The sequence below is a fragment of the Amphiprion ocellaris genome, chromosome 18 (assembly GCF_022539595.1).
Source record: "Amphiprion ocellaris isolate individual 3 ecotype Okinawa chromosome 18, ASM2253959v1, whole genome shotgun sequence".
Lineage (NCBI taxonomy): Eukaryota > Metazoa > Chordata > Actinopteri > Pomacentridae > Amphiprion > Amphiprion ocellaris.
In genome coordinates, this window is record NC_072783.1 from 20355714 (window position 1) to 20366745 (window position 11032).

An 11032-nucleotide genomic window follows, 5' to 3' on the forward strand; every position below is an offset into this window, starting at 1 on the left:
CACTTTCTCTTGGAGGGGGCCCACGTTGATACGCAGTAAAGAAGCGACTAAAACTTCCAAATATCCCTGTAAAGAGCAACCGAAACCCTGTAAAAGTTTAAAAAAGTAATAGAGCAACCTTTACTACATGAGTTACAGTCGTGCTAAGTGAAGACAACCAACCTTTTCCCTGAACTCCTCCACTGGTCTCTAAACTCTCCTCTGAACTGTGGGCGTGTCGGTCCTCCATCGTCCCCTGTCCGCTTTCAACCGATAAAACATATAAACACCATGGTAATAAAACATGAACGCCTAATAATTACATTTTCAAGTAATTAATCGAAACAAATTTAGGGTTTATTACCTCAAACCGGGTAACACGATGACAGCAGGCGGCGGTAACACACCGTTAGATAGACGTTAACGGACTCAACGAAAAAGAAAACGTATGACGTCACATGATTTAGCAACCGGCGCGCGGTACGGAGGAAGTGGCTTGTGTTCGCTCGTATCTTCCTGTAAAGTGCTCTTTGTGGTAAGTTCGCCGCTATTAACAGCTGTCTGTCCTCTAATAAAAGCTGTACGACTCGTCAAAAGACGAAGAGACACAATTATTCACCTCAAAAACGCGAACCAACTGTCGTTTTTATTTAGTAATGTCAACTGTTCTAACGTTGCGCACTACTTCCAGTTAGCACCGGTGAAGCTACGTAGCTAACAAGGTAGTTGCTAGTTCTAGTTCTCATCTGCCATTAGGAAATCTCAACTGTCACTGAACTTTATTTGTTGTTTCGGTTACTATTATTTACATGCTGATTAAGCTACTGTAAAGTCATGTCTCTGTCTGTTGTCTGACATCTGGTTGCTTCCTAACAGTCAACATGGCCTCAGATGACATCGCTCAGCTGGCTGATGTTCTCTCGAAGACCCATGTCGGGGATCGAGAGTTGAGCTACAAAGGCCTGGGACTAAAGCTTGACAACGCAGAATCAGGTCAGATACTGGGCAGCAAAGAGGAATTCGATTTATGTTCTCTGCTTATTTACCCTAACTGTGTACTGTTGACATCAAAGGACCAGCCCCTGATTTTTCCTGAGACTTTACAGCCTGTTCTGTGTGCTTTCAGTGGAGGATCTGGTCCGGGAGATCGAGCAGTACCAGGGTCTGAGAGCTTTGCGTCTTGAAGGAAACACTGTGGGAGTGGAGGCAGCCCAAGCCATTGCTAAAGCTCTGGAGAACAAAGACCTGCTCCAGGTAATCCTCAGTTCATTGTTTCTAGTCATAGTAAAGCAAACATGAGTTGCACAGCATGTTTTGGTTTTAATCTACACTTCTGGGCTTCGGGGTTCTTCACACTTGCATGTTTGACCAGGTCTCGCCAGCTACTGCCGAGTCCCATTGTCAGCGAATGATGGGACCCGCCAGAATGTGCTGAGAATCTCTCCAGACTCTCTACCCTAAACTCATTCTCTCTTTCACTGGTATCCTCTTCTGGCCTATTCTATTCTATACTGTCAAGACATCCACAATTATGGTGCTCAGTACCGTTTGTTTAATTATTTATTTATTGAATCTCTTTTTCTTTCGTGTTTTTTTTTTTGTTTTTTGTATTTTTTTCTGTTTTATTGATGGGCAGTTAGTAGTTGGGAATAACACATCACCTAACAATCTTTAATTGCAATAGCACCGCCTGTTAGTTTCTATCCCTGTTCATCCTGTTCGTCCTGTCCAGTATTTGTTTCCCCCACACATCACTGAGGTGTAGCACTGCCCTCCCTGGCTCATAATAGGGAATTCTAATAAAGAATGTCTGCTTAGCTTTCAGGGAGGGCTGGTGATGGTCACACACATGCACTAAATATTAAAATATTTGGCTGCAAGACTAAAATATGCATCAATCTCATATAATGTTGACACCTCTTTTGTGAAGTTAAACAATGAGAATAAATGCAGACAAAAAAAAAAATCTGCACACTAGCATAAAACTTGGAAAGGTATTGTCAGTAGCTATACTCTTGGGAGTATAACTACTTGAATATTGTAATGTTTTGATTCAAGTAACATTAAATGTTGTCCTGAATGTATTTTCACATGATTGTTGAGACTCTTTTTCTCATCTAATCTAGATGTGAAATGCATCAATGTCAGTTGTGAAGAAGAAAAAACAGCTTAATAAATGTTTAGCTCCATAATGTAGTGGTAATAAAACTACCAATTTGAGCAATACAACTCTCTGTACTGTATTTTGATGGTCAGATCACAAAGTATTGTGGTTGTATGTCAGACTTAAAGTGTCTGTACTCTCATATACTGTGTAATCTTACAGTAAATAAGCCACACCACTCACTCTAAGCCCTTTTCAGACATGGAATATGTGCTATTGCTGCTTTATTAATTGGTTAAAGTGATGACTCGGGCACTTTTGCATTAATGGACATTCATGGCTTGATGCAGACAAACCCACCGTAGTGACAGAGAGAGTTGCGGTATGCACATGATATTTGTCATTCATGAGAGGCTAGATGCACCAAGTGATATATAATATACAATAATGTGATAACAAATATAACACTAAATTTAAATCTGCTGTGTAAGAAATGATTTAACTTTAGCTTTTGAACTGTGACTGTGTGACAGCTCACCTCAAAAAGTTCACGGCACATCTTGCCATTAGATTGGGATTTATCCTGTCTCCATGTTGCGGATAATTTGCAGTTTTGTATAAATAATCAAGTTAATGTTGTTCTATGTGCATAAATGTGTGCACTCTCCCGTTAGGGGCAATCATGGATCATGTTGCTATGTGATGTGGCAGGTATTTCAGAAACTTAAAAGACTCTTACAAAGAGCTGGAAGCAACAAACTAAACTTAAGCATCCACTAACATTTTACAAAAACCGGATTACATTCACTATCGGTGAGTCTTGTTATTCTGACCTGTGGATTCAACAGTATGTGGGTCAGACTTGTACCATGTTAAAAGTGAAACAGGTATGTTACTATATCTGACAAAACTACTGCTGCAACTTTTACGAAAAGTTACAAGGGAACTCATTGATACATGAAGTTGACACTTTCAGCTGTCGTCACTTTAAAACAGAGAAGTGCATGCCTGAAATAGGCTTCAATGTCACAATGTTTTCATTATGTTAACAACTCCTTGTGTCTTTCAGAGATGCTACTGGAGTGACATGTTCACCGGCAGGCTGCGCTCTGAAATCCCAACAGCCCTGGTGAGAATTGCAGCCACTAGTTTACTGGTCCCAGTTAAAGGAAGAGTCTCTCCCCACTGTTGGATATGTTTTCAGTTTAAGAAATTCATTGTGTTTTAAGAATTTGTTTTGTGATCATGTTTGTAGTGTTTTGATGTCTTCCTATATGCATTTTATAATTTTGCTTCACACATTCTCTTTCTGTTCTTTCGTCAGAGGTCCCTGGGCGGTGCTTTGATGAGTGCTGGAGCCAGGCTGACAGAGTTGGACCTGAGTGATAATGCTTTCGGGCCAGATGGTGTTAAGGGGATTGAGCAGCTGCTGAAGAGCCCTTCCTGCCACACCTTGAGGGAGCTACGGCTCAACAATTGCGGCATGGGGATCGGCGGAGGAAAGGTCAGCTTACAAACACCGATGGTCCTTCAATCAGCCAAATAAGCCAAGAATAAAATGGGTTTTGTAATGTTCTGTAATGTTTTTACTTGTATGGTTATTGTAGATTCTGGCTGAAGCTCTGATGGAGTGTCACAGACAGTCATCAGCCCTTGGAGCTCCATTTAAATTGAGAGTGTTCGTCGCAGGGAGGAACCGCCTGGAAAACGAGGGAGCTAGTGCACTGGCGAAGGCTTTTCAGGTAGAAATTACTCATCCTCAATGGACTGACTTTTCTTGCTCTCAGTGCAGTCAGACTGAATAGAGCTTCCAGCCTCACATGTGCAACGTTCAGTCAGAACTTTCACCTGCAAAATCTCTAGGCTCGAGCTAATTTAAGATCGGTGTGGGACTGATATCTTATTCAGGAAATATTGTTTGTGTATTTTGCTATTACATAGTTGCAGTTTCTCTGTTTTGTCTTGCTTTAAATTAAAACTTTTTGTAAGTTTAATAGCATTTCGGAGTGTCAGTCAATATGCGACATTTGAAGATGCAGCCTTGTGTAACCTTAAACTTCTCTGCAAATCAGTTGATGGGCAGCCTGGAGGAGGTTCACATGCCTCAGAATGGAATAAACTACGCGGGTGTGATGGCGTTGGCTTCAGCCATGCGACAAAACCCAGAGCTTCGAGTGCTCAACTTCAATGACAACACCTTCACCAAGAAGGGAACACTGGCCATGGCTCAGGTGAGGCCTGTTCATTTTAGGAATATCCTGTTAGCAGAGAGGATCCATTGTGTCTAGGTTGTTTATACCGTAGTTTTTCCCCTCCTGTTGGCCATGCAGGCTTTAAGGCACCTCAGGAACGTCCAGGTGATCAACTTTGGCGACTGTCTGGTCCGCTCTGAGGGAGCCATTGCCCTTGCTGCAGTTCTGAGAGATGGACTACCAATCCTCAAGGTGCCACCCAAGTTCAAGTGTTTATGGTCAGGTTCCTCTGTCTGCTCCATCAACAGCTGATGTTACAGTGCTCTCTTATGTGTCCTGTCTACAGGAGCTCAGTCTGTCATTTGGTGAGATCACTGAGGTAGCAGCTCTGGTGGTGGCTCAGGCTGTCATGGAAAAGCCTTACATGGAGAAAGTGGATCTGAACGGTGCGTACACTGACTGGAGGACTGGTCCCGCTATCCAAGTACACAGAAGTAGCAGGATCATAAAAATCCTGCCATATTATGTGTATTTGCTTCTAAACAAACTAAATGTTCCTGGAAGGGTGTTAAATATGTTGTAAAAGCTCAATTACAGTTAGCCCAAGTTCTCTTAAACCTGAGAGTTAAATAATAACTTTTTTGGACAAAGGTTTACATTAGTCCTGTATGTGACTCTAACAGGTAATTGTCTGGGAGAGGAGGGCTGTGAGGCTTTGAGAGAAGCTATGGAGAACATGGACAAAGGAGACATGCTGGCATCACTCAGGTAAGATGTGTGTGTGATATTAGGTAATCCACTGAATCTGTTGTTAAACTGCATAAACATTCAAATAGCAGATCTTAATTTTTGTCTGTTTAACTTGACTACAGTGATGATGAGGGAGAACCAGATGACGAGGACGAAGATGAGGAAGATGATGATGAGGATGAAAACAATAATGATGATGCTGACGATTGTAATGAGGAGGATGAGGAGTATGGTGAAATTGTGAAGGAGAATGGAATATTGAGAAAAGAAGACAGTCCTGTGAAACCTCAGAGTCCGGTAAGAATCAGAAAACAAACAAAATTCATGTAATTAGTTATTTATATGCCTCATGTGCTGTTTGGGTTGGCCTGTGTTTTGTCAAAATAACAAGTGTTGCACTGACTGCCACCCAAGGCTTGATTTTCAGCAATAAATGGCTCATTATGCATTCAGTTATGGCTCTAGGCAACCAGAGAAAACCTTGGTCCACTGAAATCATACCTACTCTTCAATCTGCACGTTATCTCTAGATGAACTAAATTGGACACAGTACCTAAGTGCAATCTACCTGCAAGCCTTATGAGCTGAAATTAATTCTAAGTGAACTCTGAAAACAATTATTAGCAGCACATTAAATCATTTGATACTGGTTATTTAATACTGAAGACTTAGAGTACCTGCTGTATGCCTGCCATCTTCATATGATCTCTGAAAATAGAGCTATTCTCTGGTGATCGCAGCACAAGAACTGTGGAGAAATATAACACAGACAAGTTAGCCTGCTATTCTTAGGTTATCTGCCATGTTGATTGTTTAACTATGGTACATGAATTGGTGCTTACATAGTTTGCACTTGACTTTTTGGCCATTTGTGTGAAAAAAATGCAGCCATACAGACGACTTCTTGAACAGGATCTCTGCTGATGTGGAGTAAATGTTTAATCAATGTTAATTAAGATAAACCTCCATTAGGTCAGACAAGTTCAAACTTGCTGAAAATGTGTTCTTCCTGTCAGGCTGTTGATGTGGTTTTTCATGAATATAACAGTGGTCATTGTCCAATCAGTGACAATTTGACAGCATATCAACCACCTCACGATAAGCTGACCTGGAGACTACAGCCCTACATCCAAAAGCCAACTCAATTATTTTACATGAACCAGAAAAACACTGATTCTCATTTGTTCTGATTGTGCTTTTTTTTCCATCCTTAGGCAGAAGTCATGTCCTTCCTTAACTGCCCTTCTGCAGAAAAGCTCCTTCAGCTGGGAGATATGAGGACAAGCATTCACCAACAGGTGACAAGTTTACACAAATAAATTTCCCCTGCATGTGGCTGATAAGTACTAACAGGAAGCAACAATTCGATGCAACTGTTTTTACTGAGCTGGTTTGTATATGGATATATTACTATATGCAAAAAGGGGTATAACCTGTTGCTGACCTCTTCTCTTGTCTCATCAGTTCGATGCATCTGAGCCACAGAAGGCGGCTGATGTCCTTTTGAAAATTAGCTCCTTGTACAATGAGGATCTAGAAACAAAGGCAGCTGTTCTAGAAACTGTTGGTAAATATAATTTCATTTTTTTTGCGGTCATTCAACAGTGTAATACAGTATATCTAATAACACAATGCACATTTTAAGAGCAACTGCAGACTATGGTCCTCTCCAGATGTCTCCTTCTGAAGTTTCTATACAGAGTGATGTGACTGTGTGAGAGTTCAGTCTGTTGACTTATTTTAATACCCCGTGTTACTGTGACCCACAGATGCAGTGCTGAAGAAGCTGCTCTCTGGTTCTGCCCTCCAGTCCTACTGTTTCCTCTCCACACTGATGGTCATGATGGGACTTCTCAAGGTACAGAACTGCTACATTTCCCCAGAGCCAGAATCTGACACAAAACCAGTGGCAGCAAAACATCAACTGCACCAATTCTCATGATGATTGATTCATTGTCTAAGACAAAAAAAAACACAAATCACCTGAATTTTTACACATACTTTCTTCAAGTATCTTTAGATTCCATAACAGTTGAAGTAGTCAGGGCTTTGTCTGTCTGCCACAACTTTAACTATGACGCACCAAAAACAGTTCTGATTAAAGGAATGTGATTAGAAAGCAAATTAAAATAGTGGTAAGTTTGGGGAACCCCATGTTTAGAGAAAGTAATACATTAGATTGAGGCTTCGGGGACAGGACAAGCTCAGGACTAAGTACAGCCTGGGGTCAGAGAACCCAGCAGTCAGTCATCTTGTTACTCCGCCAAGGAACGCGACAGAGTTATGTGATGATCAGCATACATTTTTCCATCTGTCAGTCTGTCTGTTAGCAACATTACTCTAAAACAGACTTAGTGGATTTGGATGAAATTTTCAGGGAAGGTCAGAAATGACACAAGGACCACCTCATTATCCACGGATTTGTTAACAATTTCCGTATCAATGCAAGATAGCAGCACGGCGTCACTGTAGCTGTGACAGTAAGTGAACACTACATCAGCTGCCTGCTGACGATCACATGATTACGATCCTACTACAAATCAACCCTTGCAGACTTCTCCGGACTTACCCATCGTAAATAATACAACAACTGAGCAGCCTTGGCAGAGTACTGTGCTCTCTGAGTTCTTGTTTGTAAATATGTCAGAATAGTGTGTTGTGCTCTCTCCAAGGTGCTGAATGTGGAGCTCACAGCAACTCTCCCCGATTATAAGAGACTTAGCCTCATTCATTCATTCACTCCTTACTTTTAATCTGTAAATCATGGTATTTGGTATCACGTCTTCAGAGCACCCTGGCCATAGCGGCCTTACTAGGTTGGACCTCGTAACATGTTCATATTACTTTCAACACAGAACAGAAGTCTGAATTTAACTGAATTGTCAGATTAAAATAAAGACTGCAGCAGTGCATACGAAGAGGGAAAGATAAAGAAATGCCTCTATTGTACCACCCTCTAATATCACTGTATTAACCATTTGACGCCGGTCGTCGCAAATTCGCATCATACCACTTTCATTCAGACTGCAGCTGAGAGCGTATGCATTTCCCCAATGCTGGTTCGTGCATAATCAATATGTACCTCGGAACCTTTTGCAAGCACTGATTTCTCATAGGACTGGTCGGAGTGGGACCTAATTATTATATATCTGTTATTATTATTATATATCTGTTCTATGTGCAATAGACAAATTAACAATCTCCACTTAATTTAGCATCAGCTGGAAAGCAAAAACACAAATAATAATTTTATTTATATAATTGTAAATAAATTCAGGCATGAAAGGGTTAACTGTCCTGTCTCAGTTTTAAACTGATATGCACAGATTCAGTTTAATAAACTATGGAACATAGAAAGAGTTTCTCAGATCAATCCTTTAAAAAAAAGCTCCTTCTCAAGGTTTATGGAAACACATCTTTCAATAATAATCTGGCCAGTTAGTCTCTCCATTGTGTTTCCAGTGTTCATTCATGCCTGCTGCATAGAAGAAAAAAGGAACATCCAATAAAACCTTTCACAAGCGGCATGTGTGCAAACAGGAGTTAAACAAGACTACGAACTTGGTATCCTGTAGATCTCGTCTTGTAGCCGCTCAGATGTCATTCTCACTAAAGCTAAATAATTTTACAATCCATCTATGATACCTTGTGGGAGAGAACAGGAAACACTTTCATTCTGTTTCAACTTTTAAAAGTCATACAGTGTCTGTCTGAATAATAAAACCTGCACTTCAACAGCTTTATGAAGCCAGCCTTGTTATGGATGTTCAAAGGTTTTGTTTTAGTTGTAGCTGATGAATGTGATGTGTTTGTAACACACTGTGCTTTAACAGGTTTCCACAGAAAGTTTTCTGTTAATTCTACTTTTTTTTATTATTATTATAATTCTTGAAATTCATTTATTTGAAGTTGCTGTGAGCCCTCTAAGCACTACCGTTTTTCTAATTTTCACCAATTGTGGAAAAGCTTTTTTGTACAGACTTCTCTGCTGCTAAGCCTGAAGTATTACTAATTATTTTATCACTGTATTTTTATCTGAAATGGGTGCAAAGTGGAAAAAACAACAGCTAGCTTGTTCATTTGTGTTTTTCATGAAGGAGACTGAATTTTAATGTTTTGCTTGTCTGTATCACTGTTTGCTCTGATGTAACTCAATATTAATTATCTCTATGAATTTATTTATTTTTAAGTTTTTCTGCTCTGCTTTTCAGGGTGAGGGGAAAATGAAAAAAGTGTTGCTGGTCCCGGGTCAGCTGTTATGTTTGGAACATGCCGTCCAGCAGGAATACTTCCCTCAGCATCACGCTTCACTGCTTCACATCTTCCTGTCCAAGTAGGATAATCTTTTATCTACACAAGGCTCTGACTGAGATTAACTCTTTATGCCTCCGCTCAGGCAGTAGCTGTGGCTGGAGGATTAATATTTTTAGGTTGTATGTTATTTCATCTGGTGTAAACATCTACCTGGACTTAAATATTAACTGATTAGACCATTTTTTAAATTCTAGTTTTTATCTAAACTCAGGGAGAAAAAGTGTCTATCTTTGGACTTTGAATAAAAATTTGACCTGCTATGTTTAGGGAGAGTAAATGTAACGATCAAATAAAGCAATAAAGTAGTGCTGTTGAACACGTTGCATAAATGTAACCTGTACTTAAAGTCTTCCGCTCTGCGTTCCTGTGTGATTCTGCAGGAACAGCGAAGCTCTGAAGTCATGCAGCAGTGCCAGAGAGCGGCTGAGCTCTGCTCTGGAGAAGAAGTGCCACAACTAACACTGATCCAGCCAGCCAGTGCCAGTACTTACACAGGGACACACTGTACTGACATTCATGTTTTTTCACCATCAGAACCAACAGGGATGCTTTACACTTGAACAAAGGACAAGTACAACCGCTGCTGTCCACTCCTGATTTGTATAGTTTATGAAGGCAAGACTGTCCAGAATGTCTTAATTATTTTTCTACTTTTGCTTGTGACTTATATTTTTATAGAAAATAGATACAAAAAACAAAAATATAGAACTGCACATCATCTAGCCGTGGGTATAATGTGTAACAAAAAAAAACTGACTGTAATCTGAAGTGAAGCTAACATTTAGGCACTGTCCATCTGGCACCTTTTGAAACATATCTGTTGCTTAGATAGGTTTATCTTCAAAATTCACTGTTAAACAATGACAAAATAGTACATCTGTTTATGGAGATTATGCCCAGGTCTTGATAAATTTGGAAATGGTACAATAAAAACAAGCAAAGTGTGGCAGACATTGTCTTAATAAGCACACAGTGACAGATTAGCTGTGGTTTTAGACATGCATTTTTCTTTCTGTTGCTGTAAAAACTTAACGAGTGCTGAAACTAAATGGTAATTCCAAAATAAATACAATCTATAAATGAAAATAACTTAGTCAAAAGCACAGAGGTGACTTTATTGTTTCTTGACAGTGCTTATTTATAAAGATGACAAACTTTTGGGACAATCTGTCATCAGCTATAATCACCCCACTGCTGCTCGTAAAGATCCAGTCAATTCATAGCACTGTCAGCAACAATAGAAGCACCACGTATCCTCACCCATGAACCTGAAAACACAGCGTGTGTTCAAATCAGCCTGAACTGAACCCAGCTGTAGAACTTCAGAGATCAGGAGACCGCAATCACTTTTATCTGATGGTTCTACTTGAAAAATGTGCTCTTATATGACTTTGTGTTGCACAAATTTACTCACTGTGTATTACCTCATATAGCTCTTTGTGGTGTGATGGAGCATTTAAGGGAAACGGGAAAGGAACATACTTTTTTGACATTTAGATCATCTGCATTTATTCAGTTGGGAGGATGTTTGTTTGCCTGATATGTTGTTGAATTGTACTGAACGCTCTGTTTTTAAAAATAAAGCTCCTCTAACAAGTATGACTCTGTCTTTGTGTCTCAAGTAATGTCTGCATCAGCTCATTTACTCAGCAATAAACCTGTGCAGGTCTAGAGTTTACCTAATTTTCCTTCA

General features: G+C 40.0%; 1 protein-coding gene across 1 annotated transcript; it reads left to right on the plus strand.

Annotated features, from left to right (window-relative positions):
* Positions 1 to 440: 440 nt before the first annotated feature.
* rangap1b (Ran GTPase activating protein 1b) lies at positions 441 to 10938 on the plus strand. The gene is made up of 16 exons (XM_023278953.3): positions 441 to 514; positions 856 to 972; positions 1106 to 1233; positions 3153 to 3212; positions 3408 to 3587; positions 3691 to 3825; positions 4156 to 4314; positions 4414 to 4527; positions 4622 to 4721; positions 4959 to 5043; positions 5148 to 5322; positions 6240 to 6323; positions 6490 to 6592; positions 6795 to 6883; positions 9237 to 9358; positions 9720 to 10938. The coding sequence occupies exons 2-16, from the start codon at positions 861 to 863 to the stop codon at positions 9796 to 9798; spliced, it is 1725 nt and encodes a 574-aa protein (XP_023134721.1). The 5' UTR covers positions 441 to 514; positions 856 to 860; the 3' UTR covers positions 9799 to 10938.
* The last annotated feature ends 94 nt before the right edge of the window (positions 10939 to 11032 follow it).